General features: G+C 39.7%; 3 protein-coding genes across 7 annotated transcripts; 1 reads left to right on the top strand and 2 right to left on the bottom strand.

Moving 5' to 3' along the window:
• Window positions 1-1,018: 1,018 nt before the first annotated feature.
• pycr3 (pyrroline-5-carboxylate reductase 3) lies at window positions 1,019-7,907 on the bottom strand. 4 transcript variants are annotated; one of them, XM_054602295.1, is made up of 7 exons: window positions 6,856-7,610; window positions 4,999-5,092; window positions 4,849-4,913; window positions 3,265-3,444; window positions 2,955-3,167; window positions 2,178-2,270; window positions 1,019-2,039 (listed from the first exon to the last, which is right to left on the bottom strand). In XM_054602295.1, exons 1-7 carry the CDS (start codon window positions 7,303-7,305, stop codon window positions 1,836-1,838), a joined length of 1,299 nt encoding a protein of 432 aa, XP_054458270.1. In that variant the 5' UTR covers window positions 7,306-7,610; the 3' UTR covers window positions 1,019-1,835. The 4 variants fall into 4 exon arrangements, with proteins under 4 accessions (XP_054458270.1, XP_054458272.1, XP_054458273.1 ...); XM_054602297.1 differs by having other exon boundaries at window positions 1,023-2,039; window positions 7,095-7,184; XM_054602298.1 differs by lacking the exon at window positions 6,856-7,610 and adding an exon at window positions 5,806-6,842 and having other exon boundaries at window positions 1,023-2,039.
• A 111-nt stretch (window positions 7,908-8,018) lies between these two features.
• bmb (brambleberry) lies at window positions 8,019-14,261 on the top strand. Of its 2 annotated transcripts, none has more exons than XM_054602293.1 (13): window positions 8,019-8,106; window positions 9,210-9,454; window positions 9,968-10,096; window positions 10,182-10,367; window positions 10,456-10,678; window positions 11,468-11,584; window positions 11,687-11,866; window positions 12,400-12,606; window positions 12,699-12,849; window positions 13,321-13,382; window positions 13,602-13,729; window positions 13,812-13,933; window positions 14,101-14,261. In XM_054602293.1, the coding sequence occupies exons 2-13, from the start codon at window positions 9,212-9,214 to the stop codon at window positions 14,228-14,230; spliced, it is 1,878 nt and encodes a 625-aa protein (XP_054458268.1). In that variant the 5' UTR covers window positions 8,019-8,106; window positions 9,210-9,211; the 3' UTR covers window positions 14,231-14,261. The 2 variants fall into 2 exon arrangements, with proteins under 2 accessions (XP_054458268.1, XP_054458269.1); XM_054602294.1 differs by having other exon boundaries at window positions 8,090-8,166.
• Window positions 14,262-14,269: 8 nt separating this feature from the next.
• Window positions 14,270-18,575, bottom strand: LOC129094215 (GDP-L-fucose synthase-like). Its single transcript, XM_054602299.1, has 10 exons — window positions 18,469-18,575; window positions 17,823-17,980; window positions 17,575-17,689; window positions 17,276-17,404; window positions 17,115-17,188; window positions 16,886-17,019; window positions 16,100-16,231; window positions 15,934-16,013; window positions 15,399-15,498; window positions 14,270-15,255 (listed from the first exon to the last, which is right to left on the bottom strand). The coding sequence occupies exons 2-10, from the start codon at window positions 17,978-17,980 to the stop codon at window positions 15,200-15,202; spliced, it is 978 nt and encodes a 325-aa protein (XP_054458274.1). The 5' UTR covers window positions 18,469-18,575; the 3' UTR covers window positions 14,270-15,199.
• Between the last annotated feature and the right edge of the window lie 308 nt (window positions 18,576-18,883).

Raw genomic sequence — 18,883 nt, 5'->3', positions numbered from 1 at the left:
TCTTAGAGGTTGGGGGGAGGGAGTTATGAATCATTAATGTTTCCTGATGCCCAATGTTAACTCCCATGCATTGTTGACACGCAGTGATCAGAATAGTATTAAACATTATTAGTATTGCTTCTACTAAAGTGGAGCATTTGACATAATTAAGACAGAGATCAGATCTAAATGTAGTTAAAAGGACCACTGTATGCATGTTCAACCTTTCTCCTAGTATGACAAGCCTTGCTCATGGGTTACTGTCATGTCATTCGTGTACTCATTTACCCAAATCTTAACCCTGGTAATGCAGTGGCATTAGCAGTGCTTTTAACTCTTGTTTTTTTTTTAAGTTAAAGTACATAAGTATTAAGTAATTGACATTATATAATTATAATTAGTGATGCATTAATGTGTACATCACATTAAAGCTGCAGCTGGTAAAAAGGTGGAGCTAATTTCAATTATACTGATTGATGCTGGATCTATAATACTATATCATCATTTTATTAGTTGCTTTATGTATTAATATGTATCTGTCAAAAAGTACCAACACTGGCTTCTAAACTGTATGATAGTAGAAATTTAAAGCTGCATAAAATTAAAAAACTGATTGGGGAAAAAAAGTACCTTAAAATTGTACTTAAGTACAGTACAGCAGTAAAGTACGCCCATGATGTATTCTCTCAAAATAGAAATTAGATTGTGACTGTTTTTTATAGAATACTGTAAAAAGCCAGTGAATTTTACCAGATTTAGTAGCAGCTCTGGAGAATTCATTAAAGCCACGTGGTTTTCAGATTTTTGTCTGCAGAAGTTCATGACTGGTCAACTCCAAATGGTGATAAAGATCATAATATATTAATACAAGCTCAACAACAACTGCAATGGACCTTTTGGTGAGATGCAGAGGTCATTTCATCATAAATTAATCTGCCAATTATTTTCTGGATAAATCGTTTTATTTGTTAGGTCAGTTAGTTTACTGAAGCAAAAGCTGAAACCATAGATGAAGTTGCTTTTTTCCCCCAACTAACAATTTCAAACCCCTAAATATTACATTTATAATAATAATAATAATCTACTATCAAAATGGTTCCAGATACAATTATCGCACAGGTCCACAAGACCTCAACTTAACTCTGACTAAGGCACCACACAAAGGAAGCTGATTCACAGCACACATGAAAACCCACTGAACAGACTTTAAATTTAGGTTTACTGTACGCTTCATTTGACTAAATATTTACATACTATTTTTTTATATTATTAAATAGATCAATACATGGCTAGTAAGGCTTACTAGAAAAGTTGCTTTAGGACTATTAAAGATAGAGTAGATTTTGATTAATGACTGATAAAGTTTATGAGCCTCTCTACATTACTTTATGACATCAATGCTTGCCTCTGTATTCAAACTTACAGGACAACATGGCCTTCAATAAATGTGGCTTAAAAAAAAAAAAAGAAAAGTATGGTGCATCTAATTTTCATTACCATATCCACAACAAAAATCTAATTTGGCCACACCTTACTTGCATTAGATATTGGATTATTGATGTGCATGTAAAAGTAGCCATTGTCTCAAAAGAAAACACATGGTCATGTTCCAAATAATTTACTTGTCGGTGTCAAAGATTTAGCCAACAGTTCATTTGTGTTCACAACTGATCCCTCTGGTCAAAGACATGAAAGATGAAAAGAATAAGTATGAACAGCACTTCTTTAAAAGGAGAATGAAACGGGAGTCATGCTTTGTCTTTGTGTTCCATGTCGACCTTGAGCCAAAGAGTCAGTTGTTGTTGTAAGGCTTAAATTAAGTCCATTGAGTGGTTATTAAAGGCAAAAGGCAGCTGTCATTTCTTGGATCCTGCTGCTGACTTTTGGCCGAGCTCTCTGGCTCTCTCGGTGGCAGATTCCACAGCGCTCATGGTGGTTGCTCTCAAACCGCCCTGTTCCAATGTATGAAGCCCGTAGATGGTTGTTCCACCTGGGGTGCAGACCTCCGAGCGAAGCTGAGCTGGATGCTTCCCAGACTCACGCAACAGTTTCCCAGCACCCTGCAACAGATGGAAGAGAACCTAATTTAGTGATGGTGTATTCAAATACTGTGCTGGCACATTTAAAAACACAGTATTCTTAAAATTGTAAAAATTGCTTATGTTGTTACAGTGAAACAAAAGCACGGTAAAACTGACCAGGACAGTTTGGGATGCGATGCTGTGTGCCAGAGCACTTGGCATTCCCATTTTAACAGCTCCTTCAGCCAGCGCTTCAGCAAACAGATACACCTGCAGAGAGGGATCACATGCATCAGAATCAAAAGGTGCACAATGTGCATAAAATAAAACACAAACACAGGTGTTGAGGATGTGTATATCATATAAGCTTATTTCTGGAACTGTACAGTATGTATAAGCCATTTCCACCTGGACAACAATACAGCTGTACCAAATGCTGTTTCCTGTCAGAAGAGAGCTTCTCACGACACAACAGGGTTTGAGCTCTGCTTCACTGCAAATCGTAGCATGCAGCATCCAATGGGGCATTAGTCAATGTCGCAAAAAGCTGTCGTGGCACAGCACAAGTCATTGGAAATAATGGGTCTCAGAGCAGAGTGGTTGCGTTGTGTCGGAAAGGGACTTTTATGTACATTGACAATCAAAGCAGATCAAATATTAATTTGGATTACGTAGCATGAGTAACTTTCCATTTTCTAAAAGTTGACTTTTATGTTGTAGTGAAATTAGTTCAAAAACAGTCTGAACATGGAAGGTAGGAAAACAGAAATCTAAAACAGTACAGCATGTTTTAAGAAAAGGTTAGCAGAATTTTCTTTAAATTACAGGCTTGAATCTAATCATCAATTAACGATAACTTCTTTGTTTTGTCTTATTTTGTCTTGGAAGTCTTATAACAAAAGTCAGCAACAACTACTTCCTTCTAAACAAACCATACAATCCTTGGACACTCACAAAAGCCACTCCGCTCCCGCTCAGTCCGGTGTGGATGTCGATCCAGGCCTCAGGTCCCTCCTCCACCAAACCACAGCGGTGCAACAAAGAGCGAAGCAGAGCTCCATCCGCCTGTTTCGCATGGGATCCCCGTGAAAACAGGAGAGCCCCTTCTTGAACCAAACATGGGAGATTTGGCATAAGCCTGATGACAACCGAATTCTCTGGCAGGAGCTTGGAATTGAAAAGAGAAAAAAAGAACATCACTCTTCTTGAGACCACCACAAAAGCCACCATTTAGTTTGAAAAAACATCACACATGGGCTCTCACCTCTTCCAATGTTGTCAGTGTTACTCCTGCTGCAACAGACACAATAATGTGTCGGTCAGTGACGTGTTGTGAGATCTCATTGAGAACTGGGGCAACCAGGTGAGGTTTGACTGCTACGAAAACCACGTCTGACTCGCAGACCACCTCTATGTTGGAGTGAGTGACGGCAACCCCGAGCTCCTGAAAGCCAATGGAAGAGATGTTACTGACCCATATGTCCACCAGCAAATAGAAACACTGACAAAGTCAATCTATGTCCACAGGTAAGGAAGAATAAACAGCTCACCTTGTTTAATATGAAAAGGTAAATAAAACACAGCATACAAACAGGACCACTACACAGAGGCAGGCGTTAGGTTAGAAAATTGCGCATCATATTCTTAATATGACATTAATTCTGGTCAAATTATTGTAACTAAAGTTAGAGGTTGATGTGGCTTCTCAGGTCAGTTAGAAAAAAGTACCTAGAGCCTAACCAGCAGGCTACCAGCTGTGTTTTAGCTCTGAGATGCCTACATTTACTGAATTCTTTCAATTAAATATTTATTTATCACATACATTACAGGGCTTGTCCACTAAACACTTTGTTTTCTTTTAAATACAGTTATGATGCTTGTTTCAGAAATACTTGTCAGTTATGACTGTTTGCAGCGTGGCAGCTAGCAGGTGCACACATGCCGCTATGTGATGCAGTGCAAAATACAAAAGTTAGCTTATCTAAATAGCATTTGTGTTAGAACTGAAATAATTAGACAATTAAAGGTTAAGTTGACTGAAAATAAATCAGAAGCAATTTCATAACAGATTTTCATTTTCAAGCAAAGACAATATCTGGGTCTAGCTTTGCCACTGTAAAGACTTGCTGCTTTTCTCTGTTTTCATTCTATATTTTATATATTTTGGTTATGGACTGATTATGGACAAACTAATTGAAAATGTCACCTTGAGCTCTTTGGAATTGAGATGGGTTGTGATGATAGTGAACTGAATATCTGTGGTTTTTGGCCTGTTGGTCAAATAAAACAAACAACTTGTAAACATCACCATGGCATGATGTAAATTATAACTTTAATCGTTCATGTTTTTTTCTGACACTTCATAGACAAAACAATTAATCAAGATAATAACTGACAGATGAATCAATGATGAGGATGATTGTTATATTCATCTGAATACACTTTTATTTTGCCAGCTAAGCTTAATGTTGTGTAAACTTGACACCCTGTAAAATTGAAATCTATTTAATGAAACATTGACAGAACATTATGTTCTATTAACTTGTGCACACAACTTTCTAATTTGAAAACATGAATTGCTAATTCCTGCACAGGAGTTCCTAAATTGTACCCTGAAATTACTCTAATAAATGCACTCATAGTAAAAATAACTTGACACCTGCAGGACTAAGCCGCAGAACAGAACATGATCAGCATTGGAATGGATTTGTTTACAGGTAAACCATCCATTTACAAGTAACCTGATCTTACAAACGGTAATCGTGATCCTAACTAGGACGGCTCAACGTCCTGCAAACCAACTCATCCTACTGACACTGACAGAAAAGTAAAGAAGGGAAAAAAGTACCTGAAAGCGACCATGGTTCCTGGAGGATGGTGCGCTTACTTTGACGTTTACAGGGAGAACATTTCCTATAATGGAAACACACAAAAGACTGTTAACTCCTGTTTTCAGAACCTCTTTGCTCTGTTTCAACGACTCCCTCTCTTGACTCACCAGACAAGATGCCCTTTGCGATGCCGAAGGCCATGTTTCCTGCACCAATGAAACCAATCTTCAGCTGCGAGTCCATCTCGGGGTCCATTTTGATCTAAAGAAAAAGATAGAACAGCTTTGAGTGGAAAATTTAACAACAGGCTGCATCATAATTTAATTATTACCTAAAAACAATGGGTGTATATCACAGGATGACCAATAAGATAATACTATCATGACATGTTTCCCACAGTGAGAATGGTATCACGCACATCAATCAATTGATAAGTTAACGGACAGAAAAGTCTACAAGTTTTTTGAGATATATATATATATTTGTTACAGTGTGCAGTCTTAGCTTTTTAACAGAAACAGTGTGCCACTGTAGTATCAGTTCATATGGCAATGGGAAACCATTGTTGCCAATGCATCATTGCCATATAGCAACAGAGCGATGCATTCAAAATGTAACCTGTGTTTAAATACACATAAGAAACTTGAATACTGAGGGAAATCAGGTAACATGTAAAATTCTGGTTTACAGTTGGTCAGTAATTAGACTTCCCCCAAACCCGCCATCACAACCACATAGTTTCCCTGTCCTAGGTCTTTTTGTCATGCAACTGCTTCCTTAATCCAGATAAGATTTTACAGGGACGAGAAAGCTGGTTACTGTTTTTCCTCATTTTATATTATTTTAAATATCTATTTTTTTTTTTTTACTGTTGGTTGAGGACACTGAGAACTTGTGATGGGCATCTCTGACCCTTTTCCACATAAAAGAAAACAATCAAGCAACAAAATAATAACGGAGGAAATGCCACACACCTAAAAGATTCGCCAAGAGAATGTACTTCCACATACGGCGCCAGAAACGTACGTCCCAGAGTAGCGTGTGCCTAGATGTTGCTGTAGCAGATATATTTTCACATTCTGTTTTGTGATCAACTACGTAAAGTTGTCAGTGTATTAGGTCCAAGATAAAAACTAATGCAGTTTTATACAACAGAAATCCAATAAATCCCACTTCCATGAAGGGTATAAATGTTCAGTTTTTGTTAAAATGGTTGTTAAATGCAAGTCATTTTGGAGGTTGTAGGAATTGAATTCTATCATTTCTTCTTTTATATTTTACAATATCACATTCAAGCATTTTGAATGGCACTGTGAATGTTTACTTTAATGCAGAACCAATGTCAAATATATAGCTAAACTACCCTTTTGCCTCCATTACATTACCTGTTTAAATCATACTGTGTGATAGAAGTGTTTCATAAGTATTCTACCCTTATTCATATAGATAGGGTGTACAGACTATGAGTAAGATATGTCAATATACAGTACCAGTCAAAAGTTTGGACACACCTTCTCATTCAACTACTTTGGAGAATCTAAAATATAAAACATATTCTGGTTTGTTGAGCATTTGTTTGTTTACCACATAATTCCATATGTGTTCCTTCATAGTTTGGATGTCTTCAATATTAATCTACAATGTAGAAAAAATAATAATAAAAATAAAGAAAAACCATTGAATGAGAAGGTGTGTCCAAACTTTTGACTGCTACTGTAGCTAAATACAATCAACATCACCTCACACATACAAAATGACAATAAAGTTGAGTCAAAACCACTTTTACACTAGTCAGCCATGTAGGATTTCTTGCAGGCGTTTTCTATTTGACTGCATTAGTTGTATTAAGTTGTACCTAGTAAATGACTTGACATCCGATATCAACCCAGAGACACGTTCGCAATCGGCACACAGTTGGGCAATGAATGCATGCATGCATGCATCTAGACAACACATGGAGGAAATGAAACCACGGGTTATGATCTAATGACAAGACTGCGTCGCCTTTACGGTATCGGCCCTACAATAAGACCCAGGTTCTGGGTGGTATTGTCCCGGCAGGGCTGTGCAGGCCAGTGCAGCATCGACGCGTCTCCGTCCGAGTCCTCCGTCACATCATCGTTCCTGTCGGAGTTGACTCCAGCTCCGACCAGCGGGTGTCTGGACTCCATGATAGCTACCATTGTCTTTTCATAACGCCACCAGCCCTGTATTTTGGTCGGAGCCGGAGAGTCGGGTTCTCTTTTGCACTTGTAATACGCACTTTTGAGAAGTTTCCAGCGAAACTTCAACTGGTCCACGGATCTGTGATAACCGGCCGCTGTCATTCTCCTGTGCGCCACCTTGAAGAGCTTGTTATTTCTCACTTTCCTCCCGTCCAAGCATTTCTTCATGTCCAGCTCCTTGAGGATTTCCAGAAATAACTCCGTCTCCTTCACGTCCCAGTTCTGCTTCTTGATACCGGAGTCGTCCATTGTTGTGGCAACGTAGCCTAGCTAGCTGGAGTGCTAGCTGTCAACGCCAGTAGAGTATCCACACGGCGAGGCGGCTAGTTAGGCGCTAGCATGTCTGATGTGACGGGGGCAGGGTGCTGCTGCTGCTGCTGCTGCTAGCATTACTTTTAGCAGTGTTTAGTATTTAAAATGTTAAAATCCTGAGTTTAAAAAAACCAAAACACGATAGAAGAAAACAAGCCCTGATGCTGCATCTAGCCAGCAACCAAATACTCCTGCACAGATTAGATTAGAAACACACGTGTTAGCTACTTGTTGACTGGACAACCATAAACTAACACGGAGTGACATGAAAGACATGTCAGGTGATGCTGTGAATAACACCGGTTAACTTTGGCGGTAGGGTATTTATTCACCTGCTGTTTTTTTCAGAATGGCTGCCGTCCAACGTTTAGCAAAGATCAAATCGTAGTTTAACTGAACTGTCTCTCAGTTTCGGAAACACCCGCAGCATCCAGAAAACCAACCAGCGGAATTCGAGCGAACTATGTGGTGGGTTCGTTTTTTTTTACTCCTGCACCAGGTGGGCGGCGCCGTACGTCGTCAACCCAACAATCCACACATGAGTCCGCACACTTTGCATTCTGTTTCAGCCGTGATATAAATCTAACACACCCCATATGAGACGAATTCCATTGGCTGTGTCCTCGTCTTTATACATCCACGGGGTGGTGAGGTTTGGGGCAAAAACAATTAGCTGTCATTTCGATCAGCTGTGAGAGGGAGACAGCAGCCAAAAGAACCTGCACAATTAAAGAACAGGTACATGATTTAGCAATGTTAAAACTGTTGCATTTAATTCATCGTGCATAGTAAAGAAAGGTAATTCGTTTATAATTATTCTTACTTGCATATAGTGTTTTGAATGAATTGTATCATTGTTTTTAATGAGTTACCTGATTTGAAATTGCGTACTAGTCGATTTTAATCCTTCTGTTTCGCCTTAATCGTCGTGTCTTTTCATCATATATAAATGTAATGTGAATTTGTATGTCGTTAGTGCGTAAAGTATGTTATAGTGGTCCACACAGCAGGTATTGTATTGGAGCGCCTTTGCAGCAGAGCAGACATGCCCGGGCAAAGCCTCAGTGTGGTCTTAATTGAAACGTATGAATGAAAGAATGACAAGTTTTGATTATTGTCAGCATGCATGTAGTAATGCTCCCTCTGCATGGGCTTACAAGACCCCATGCATGCATTTAAAACAAATCTATAATGCTGCATATACTTTGTCAGACCATCTTTCAAACACACTGGCCCTGTTGTTGTCGCCATCTGGCGACCTTCTTACAATTTGGACATGAAGGCCGTTACAACTTCTCTGAATTTAAGAAAGTTATCTTAATAAGATTTCAGATGATGATTTAAAAAAAAGAAGTAAAAGCAAGCGGTTACACAATGTAGGTGTTAAATATGTTGTAGATACTTTTCTGAAAAGTTGGTAAATATGTAAGAACGGAGAATCGGAGCCTCGCTCTGATTGGTCAAAGTGAGCGGTGGCAATTTGCAGGCACTTAATCTCCAATTTCTCTTGCAGAAGCGGGAGATATTTTGTTTAAATGCTATTAATAGTAAGTCAAAAAGCTAATATGAGGAATTAGGTTAAATAGTTCACTTATAACATTAAATGCATGCAGTAATACATGAAAACATTTCCGTAATCAAAAAACTGACTACAAGTAGCTCAACTTTTGGAATATGAGGAAAATTGTACATTATAAAATACATCTGAATCGAGCTACTAATTAATCCAGGACTATACTTGAATTACTGTTTGTGCTGTTGCTATTTAATGTTGCAAATCTTTTGCCGATAAAGATATAGGGGATAAATTGGTTATACATTCTTATTGTGTTCTTCTCCAGACATGGGCCTTCTCCTGATCCACCACCTGTATTTCCTGCTGATCTGCATGCTGGCCTGTCAGTGTCCTGCAGTCAACGGGTTGTTTGAGTGGCTGAAAGGAACACAGGCACCTCCAGCAGCAGCAACAGAAGTCCCGGCACTTCTTGCTAAGGATGCCCAGTTTGAGATGACTACTGCAGATGAGAGGTTTTTGGCTGAGTCAAAGCAGATGGAGCTCAGCCCATTAGACAGCTGTCATCACAGGGTAAACTTGAAATTCAGGCTTTGGCTGAAAATCCACTTAGTCGCTTATGTAACTAACCAGTTTTTGATTCACTGGTAAATCTAACAAGAATTCTAAGATCAAAAAATTGGTTAAAAAAATATTGGAAAATTCTCATCACAATTTCCTAAGGGCCTTAGATGAGGATTTCAAATTGTTTGTTTTTGCCGTCAAACAATCAAAACACACAAAGATTAAATTTACTATGATCAAAAAAAATATAAAAGGAAAGCAGAAAATCCTCATATTTGAGATGCCGGAATCAGCTAATGTGTGGGATTTTTGCAAAAATTGTGGTAGATTTAAATCACATGACAACCTCACGAGATGTTTTGGGACCAAAAATTAAATTACAATCTGGGAAATTTCAGAAACACAGTTGGAAAAGCGTTTGGACATTTTCATCCAATGGTAGCCGTGCTCACAGATCTGTTTGTCATATCAGTGTCTCTTTTTTACCTTGACTTTTTAATAAAGCGCTTTGCTTCGTTGTAGGTCGTTGCCCGGCTGAAGGCGAGCTGTGAAAGCCTCCCAGAGGAGCAGCTCTCGAAGCTTGGAGTCGTACTGTTTAATTGCCAGGCAGAGACTGAGGGGCGCCGGACCTTCCCATGTACAGAGCAAATGGTAAGATTTAAAGTTATCATTATATTTTACGATCAAAATAATGTGTTTTGGGTCTTTCTGGAGCTATCTCATTGTGATGTTTCAGACTATAAAAGAGTGTACAGCAGACATGGATTCAGACACATGGAACGCTTACCACATAGTGAGCAACAGAGCGCGCTCTGTTTGTTATGCCACGCGGCAGCAGCTCTTCCGGCGCAGAGCAGAGCAAACTGTCAATGCTCTCATCTTCACGGCAACCAGCCAACTAGATGCAATGAATGACCTGAAGGTAGATTACCATGTTATTCAGCCTTTTCATCTTTACGTGCATAGGGTGCCGGTTGATTGTCCTTTTTGATTGTTGTGACTTTTAACAGGAGGGCCAGCTCGAGCTGAAAGAACTGACTTCAGCCTCCTTGGACAAGCTGTTGGACGGTCACAGTGCTCTGCAGGCCCAACAGGGGAAACTGCACGAGGGCCAGGGGCAAATGGAGAGTTCACTGAGGGACAACCTGGAGCGTCTGGGCCAGGAAAAAGCCCTCATCGCCTCTGGACAGGAACTGGTAGCCCAGCTCATTCAGGGCATTACAAAGAGAATGGGTGAGGGCTTGCATGTGTTTCACACCTAACAAATATTTAGCATTAGGTATGTTTGACACAGAGCTGTTTTAGACATTATTTTTGACAAGCACAGTGCTGACACAACAAAATGTGCGCCTGCATTTGTGTTTTACATTGCTGTGTTTGCACAGTATTTGAAAGAGCACAGACCTTACTGAAAATAATACATCTTAAAAACTTTTTTTTTTTTTATAAATTTGATTGATTAACAATTATCAAGAAAATAGTTTTACTGAAAGAAAGTTAGACAAAAGATATTCTAAACATAAAATAAAGCTAAATCCACAGTCACAAAACGGCTGTAATAAATATAGTACCTCTGCAACAAGAACCTTTTGAGTTGACAAAAATGTTAAACTTATATTTGCTAGTTCATAAATCTGACAAAGTGGTGGATGAATCAATAGGATGCAACTGCTCAATTGGGACAAAGTGAATGTATTTAAACTTCAGCTTCTATTGAACTGTGTAAGAGGCAGTTGCTACTAGCAACAAAAAGTTAAACTGAAAACGACTGTTGAATTCTGAATGTTCAGTCAGAAATAAGAGATTGATTTATTTGATGGCTCAAGCTACTGAACTTCCAAATTGTTTTCCTCCAAAGAAAGTGATTTACAAGGAGTCTTACATAACCGTTTCATGTTCTGAATGCTTTTTTTTTTTGACCGGTTTATTCTGACCCTTCAAACAGAATATCATCTAATGCCACATCCTCTTGTATTCAATTTATATACATCTATATCCTTCTGCCTTCCTGTCCCCTCTTAGAGAATGTGACTGAAAATCTGCAGATCCAAGGCTCGGAGGTGCAGGACAACCACAAGGCAATTGTTAAAGACCTCGCAGATGTCAGACACCAAGCTCAGGACATCCACCAAAAAATTGGTAATCAAATCTTAATTCATCACACAGTTTTTCAAAACTCGCCGTTCAAATCAGTGTTGTCTTACATTTTAGTTTCTTTCCCCTGTGCCTGTGGCTGATCAGACCACAGTATGTTGGAGTTTCTGCAGTACCAGGACCAGACCTCGCAGTACTACACTGACCTGATGAACAAGCTGGAGCGCATGAACAGCACCCTGGGAGCCACGCTGCACTTCCTGGATAACATGCAGAGCCGGATTGAGGAGAGGCTTCACATGATCCAGGGCTACCTTGGCTGGGCAGGTGACACATTACACCCACAGTGCAGTGACCACGTTTGTACACATTTGTCATCTTTCTGCTACAAATAAATTGTATTGTCTGTATTTGATTGATTTAATTAAATATTTGGGTCAGAAGTCTTTATTAAACAATGATTAATTACAACTAACATTGAGCCAAAATTATTAAATTGATCTGATAGAAAAGAAATCGGCAACTGTTTGTATCATCATTCCACTCTTTTATAACAAAAGATGCAAATCCATCTCTCAATGTTATGATTTGAAGCATTATTTTGTCCAATAGGTTTGCAAACTGGATTGACTGTCAAAAGCTTTTTCTCCTACATATTGTGGCAAAAAAACCAACTCAACAATTTGTATTTTTTTTTTTATTTAAATAGAAAATGTTTGTTTGGTTGGCAATGGACCCCACCGGCCAAATCAGCCAAATACCGTCATCCTCCGTAGTCTATGAGATGTCCTAAAACTATTTCAATATGGTTAAGACTTTATTCATTATCTAATTTCCCCTTGTGCTTCTTGTGATTTCAGGTCTGAGCCTGACAGCCATGTGGACGTGTGTTGCACACACGGGCTACTTTGTCGTGTGTGCAGTCCTACTGACATTCCTGCGTTGTCCAGGTTTCTCTCGAGCGATGCTGCTGCTCACCGTTCCTCTTAATGCAGTGGCCGAGGTCAACCAGCAGCCGGCGCTGGATCTCACCGGCCTCACACTTATGCTGCTCATTCTCTCTCTGGGTACAAACTTAAAGATGCTTACAAGGTAAATACACCACGGGTCTATTTTCACGCATTTGTCACAATTTGTTTTTCTTTCGTCATATGTGCAGGTCACTGGTTTGTGAGTCAGTTGTGTGCATGCCTCCAGACCAGAGGAAAGCCAGCCTCCCCGCTGCCTCTGGCCCCATGTGACATAGTGGAGCCACTGAAGCAGCCAGTTTCATCCTGCCACTCGTATCCACCGTCCTCTACACCGCAGAAGTGAGTCTGCAGAGTTCAATGTACACTGTCTATGCTGCAGACTAGGGCTGCACAGGCTAATGAATTAAACTAATGCATTCTGGTCTTCCAGAACCCAAGGTCACTTCTTCAAAAAGTCTTGTTTTGTCAGCTGAACGGTCCAAAAGATATGCATTTTACACTGATATAAAGAGAAAAGCAGAAAATAGTTGTTTGTATGGCATTTTTGCTTTAAAAAAAAAAAAAAACATTCATTATCAAAACAGTTACTGATTAATTATGTTGATTTACTAGTCAAATAATTGTGTATACATTTCAGCTCCACCACCTTGCAATTTATTTTTTATTACTATTTTCAAATGAGCTATTGTTTATGCATCCCCTGATTGTTTTGCATTATTGCATAATTGATTTTTTTTGGTTTTAATAAGGGCTCTTCTGTCTTTGTAGTTGGTTTTATTTCATGTGGTCTCTTGTTCTTTTTTCCATCAGAGATGAAAATGATTGCTTCATGGAGCAGGATGACTTGTTGAATCAAGACAGCTTCATATCAGGTTTGACATGTATACTGTACTTAAAAGAAAAATATTTAACAAATCATTAGATTACAGAAAAGAAAAAAAAAAAGTTTTCCTCACAAATTCAAGGTAACACGGGGTGAGTAACTGATATGCAAATTATAATTTTGGGAGTGAAGTATCGCATTAAAGGAAACTGATACCCCAGTAGATTCAGTTACTTATATTTGCTCTCCCTTATGTCTTTGTCTACAGGTAACTTTGGCATATCTGCAGTGTCTCCCCCTCAAAGGAATCCAAAGCCAGAGTCCAGGTTTATGCCGATTGTTGGCACACCCAATCACTCCTCCCCCAGGCTGGTACCACAGCCAGTTCTTTCAGCGGTGAGCAAATGGAGTGAATGTCACATGAGAATTACCTGAAGATCTATTTACAGTACAAACATTTTGTGTTTTTATTTTATAGGCTCTGGTTTCTGATCTCCCCCCAAGAAACCTTGGAGGTGTTTTTGATGCAGTGAACGACTCGCGTGATTTGGCCAACGACTCAAGAAGTGCCAGTCCGACCCCGTCAGCAGTCAGCAACAGGTCAGGATTTATAGACTTTCTAATCACACCTAAGCCTTAAACATTAAAACTCTAAGCATGTTATCAAAATATGTTTTGATCAGGCCTCCCCCCCCCCAAATCTGTTGCTTGTTTTTAACAATAAACTGATCAAAACTTTCCCATTTCTCCTATTTTTCCTGCTGCAGCTCTTTATTAGGCCGTCAGCTGTGCAATGGGGTGACAAAAACAGGGAAGGCCTGTAAGAAGAGAGCCGTGCCAGGACAAGAGTACTGCAGAGTCCACGAAGGAGGGCACACCTCGTATGTTTTCAAATGAACACTTAACCCTGTTTTTTTTTTGTTTGTTTTTTTAAGAGTACAGATGTTTTGAATATATTTTTATTGCTGTTTTTAACTTATCTATGAATCTGTCTGTGCATAAACGTTGCTAGAGGGCCTTCTCTTCAAAAAACGAATCAACTGTTATTGTGATGTCATTGTATGATCTGCTTGCTGTTCATTTTTTAAGTTAATAAATTATTTCTTTGCTTTTGAATACGTCTGTATGTCTATTCAAACAGAGCAATAGTCATAGTCCAAAAAGCTGAATTCAGTCGCTGTTTTACATTTAATTTCCATATGAAAACCTAAAAATAATCATATTGGATATCACAGCCTTTGGCATAGCCCCTAAAGATTCAGGCAAGACATATTGGTACAAAACATTTATTTTGCTAAGTGCCAATATACAGAGTAAAAATAACATCTAAGCCTCCACTTAAACAGCATTTGCATCAAAACCTTCTTTCTGTTCATTAAATACAGTGACTCAAAGCTAGATCACTTAAGCGTCCATATCCCAAACCATGAAAGAATTAAGGTAATTCAGTGATGAAAATGCAGAAAAAAAATTATATATAAACATTACTGTAAATATGGATTTGTGCCAGTACCTGATTCCAAGGTTAAAGCAGTCAATTAACAATTCAAATGATTAACACTGCAATAGTGGGGGGAAAAAAAATACAGGTAGACAATAGCTTCATAAACCCTAAAGAGAATCAAGTCAAGATGGTGTTGCAGCGTTGAATTCAAAGTGAGATATTCAGTCCAAATCATTGAGCGACACCTTCAAACTGACAAAAGCCTCATTCAGTAACATCAGACTACCTTTGCAGATGAACCACCTTGGTTTCTTCCAGCCCTCTCCACCGCCGCCATCACAGTCTCCTCTATTCAGCTTCTATTCCAACAGAGCAGGCCATGGATCGACAGACTTTTTATACCAACTTGTTTGCAATAGTTTTCACTTCCGGGCTGATTCATAGTTGGCAACAAACCAATCACAGGTTTCCTTTAAAGCTGTAAGGAAAAAGCCAGAAGAATCAGTGACGTCATCAAAACATACTTCTTGTAATTTCGATCAAGTATTTTAAATTGCTGCTCTGATGGCATCTGAGCAACTACACACACATGTACACACACACACAATGAGTCAGTCCCACCTTGTTTGAAGGGTGTGAAGGTGAAGTCTGGCTGGTAGCGGCGCAACTTTGCATTGCTGGCTGTCTTTTTGAACTGGCCGTCTGCTTTACTGGTATCAAACTAGAGGTCAAAGGGTCAAGGTAAGTACAAGGAAGTGATAGAAATATTTTGAACAGCTGCTTTAATTACAAAGGTTTAAAGGACTAGTGACAAACACAGGTCCATTAAGTAAAACATGCATGATGCTTTAATGGTCCAAAAAGAAAAATAAAGTCTCTTGATTTGTACTCAATGCGCAACAACAAGCAAAACCACCAGCACATTATTTTATACTTGGAATCGTCACACCAAAAACATGGAACCTTATTTACTTGTCAGGAGTCTGATCCAAGAGGATTGTTTACCGAGTTATCCAAATAACCTTGCTGAATAAAACTTGGAACCGTCTCAAGTCTGGGGCGTGGACTATATTTAGTTAAGGACCGGGTCCAAGTTAAACACCTCTAAAAATTTGATGTGATAACATCCGTAAACTTTGCATGATCAAAAGGATACCACCACTTCTCCTTTAAAGTCCAGTGCTTGCACAACTGCTTCTGCTGCTTCTCTGATGGACACTTCATCCTCCTCACCGACTGAAACCAGGGGACAGGGCACAGACATCAGTACTATGAACTTAATTCAGCTTTCACTCTGGATTATGCTGTGGATGAGGACTCACCAGAGAGAATGATTGGATCGACCTCTGGATACTCTCTCAAGACCCACAGGAAGAGACGAGCCAGGTCCAAAGAGTAGATGAACTGTCGTCTGGGAGTGCCGGAGCCCCAGACCACCAGGGGGTTCCCCTCCTCTAATCATGCACAAAAATGAGAACATGGTTTATATTGATCCCCCATTATACCTTGCTTGTCCAAAGATTGCTATCAGTGCTGTAACTAATCTTATATTAAATATTGTTTTCAGTCACAGTTATCAAAAAAAATGGTAACAACACAAATGAAATGATTGAACAGGCCATCTGCCTCTTTACTTGATTGCACTGTGCCCGTGCATTCATTGCGCATCACAGGAGTCTTCGCCAAGCTACTAGCTTAACAGCTGTGAGAACTAACAATCTTTGTATACTTTAATTATGCTTTAATTATGATAAATATGTAAGAGAAGCTTTGGAGTGAGGCCTGAAGCTAGGGGTAGCAGACTTAGCAACTTACTCACTACATTTAGCGACTTTTGATGCTAGCTACCGTCATTGGAAAAGCAACACTGGGATGGGTTTTTTGTTTGGATCATTTCTCAAATCTAGCTACGTCTTGATGGTTTCTCCAATGTTACTGACCCCAGCTATAAGTAGTGATGTGTAGTTATAGACTCATTACTGATCATTCCATTACAAAGTGAGCTAGACATATTATAATTTGAAAAAGAAAAGAAAGAGTGCCGTCTAAAATTTGGAGGTGTTTTATCAATAGGGAAATATAAGATTATAAAAGAGAAAGTGACTTACTTTGAGCAATGTACGCTTTGTGTATGAGGCCTGGCAGTACATGACCGTCTTCAATGCTGAAGTTGTCATGGGGACCAAACACATTAGTGGGAATCACAGCTGTATAGCAACGCCCATTCTGCTTGAAATATGCTCTGTGAAACACACAAAGAGTTTTACAGACAATTCTTATTCACGCAATAGTGTGAATTTACTACACATGATACAGCACAAATCCATCAGTTCCCACCTGTTATGTACATCGATCATTCTCTTCGCATAGGCGTAGCCAAAGTTCGACTCATGAGGTGGACCGTTATGGATCTTGTGCAAAGAAAGTAAAGTACAGTTAGTTGCCATTGACCGATTAACTTATGTCCAGCAAGGAGAACACATCAGCGGGTCTTTTACCATGGTCTCATCGATAGGGTAGGTGGTCTTATCAGGAAAGATGCAGGTGGACAGGCAGGAAACGACCTTGAGCACGCCAACTTCATGTGCGGCCTGCAGCACGTTATCATTGATGTAGACATTGTTTCTCTGGAGGGGACAGGCACATCAGTTTTAACAGAAACGTATCTTAAAAATATATTTTTTTTAAAGCACATAAATAACCATTCAAATTCCACTTTCAACACATGTCGAACAACCTTTCGAAACATCCGTGCTAGCTTATTAGCAGTGATGGCAGACGTGTGATTTCCTCATACCCAAAAGTCCAGGTTGTATTTCATGTTCTTGAAAAGCCCCCCAACCATAGCAGCCAGGTGAATGACGTGGGTTGGCCGATACTTCTCAAACGCGGCCCTCGTCTCCTCCATGTTCCTGAACACAAGGCCGCAATAACACAGAATGAGAATAGTGCAGCTGTACAGCCTAAAAAATAATAATTGTGTGTGTTAGTATCAAAACATGTGTTTTTGCATAATGGTAGTAGCTAGAGGAAGTATCCTCTCACATGAGGTTGGCATCTTTGGAGGAGAGGAACATCCATTCTTCCCCATCCTTGGCTCCTCCCTCCTCTTTGACCACGTGCTGTATGGCCCTGCCCACCAAGCCGGATCCTCCTGTCACCAACACCCTCAGTGGAGCGGTGTGATTCCCCTGACAGTTCATCTAGAAAAAGAAAAATGCACAAAAAATAGTTAATGGCGCGTAAGCATAACACACACACAATATGGGCGTCTGCATATGGTAGTCAGGTTACAGGTCTACAGGTGGGTGTGTTGCAGCTACACGCTGTTTGCAGGTAAACGCCACGTCATTGAGTAGTTCAGTTCAGCAAACTACATCAAGTCAGACTCAAATAACAAACACTGTCCACCTTAGTAGAGCTAACTTGATTATCTTCCCTCACTTTTAGGGTATCCAAAGGCCAACTTGTTTGCTGCTACCCGCTTCTCATTGGAGGTTAATATGCGGGTTAATGGGTGACACGCATCCCTTACAGCGACTGTTATCTCTCGCTAGTTAAACTTGACCCGAGTGTGGAAACTAACGCTGAGTCGCAAGTTACAGTGTTTTGCTTTTCTTCCGCCCAATGCAGTGAAATACAACAGTAGCTCGGAGCTAAACAAAGGTACAAAGTAGTTGTTTTTCCTCACCCGTTGGCTGTTAACTACACAGACAGAAGGAGTGGGTGTAGAGCTACAGAGCCAGGTGCAGCGTAATCTCGCATAGCGGGACCATGCCTGACCAGCTAAGTCCTATCTGCTCCGGAGATGGATAGATAGTAGGCTTCCGGTCATAGCCTTCAAAATAAAGTTTTATAGACGAACAGCTGGGTTGTTGTTCATGCCCCGGATCGAAACACTGAAGTGTTCCAATTGTGTTCGAACTGGAAATGTATGAAATATGCACCAAATATAAAGTTTCACTTAATACACAGTTCTCACGGCATAATGATACAAATTGGAACTTTACTTGTGTACATAAAAAATACCTCTTCCGGTTTGGTAATTAACAATGCAAGACTCCCAGTTTATGCTTGGTTTGCTGCTGACTAATCATTTGCTTTGG

Source organism: Anoplopoma fimbria, chromosome 8, assembly GCF_027596085.1.
Source record: "Anoplopoma fimbria isolate UVic2021 breed Golden Eagle Sablefish chromosome 8, Afim_UVic_2022, whole genome shotgun sequence".
NCBI classification, from domain to species: Eukaryota; Metazoa; Chordata; class Actinopteri; order Perciformes; family Anoplopomatidae; genus Anoplopoma; species Anoplopoma fimbria.
The sequence above is the reverse complement of the archived record's forward strand: the minus strand, read 5'-3'. Positions and strand labels throughout refer to the sequence as shown.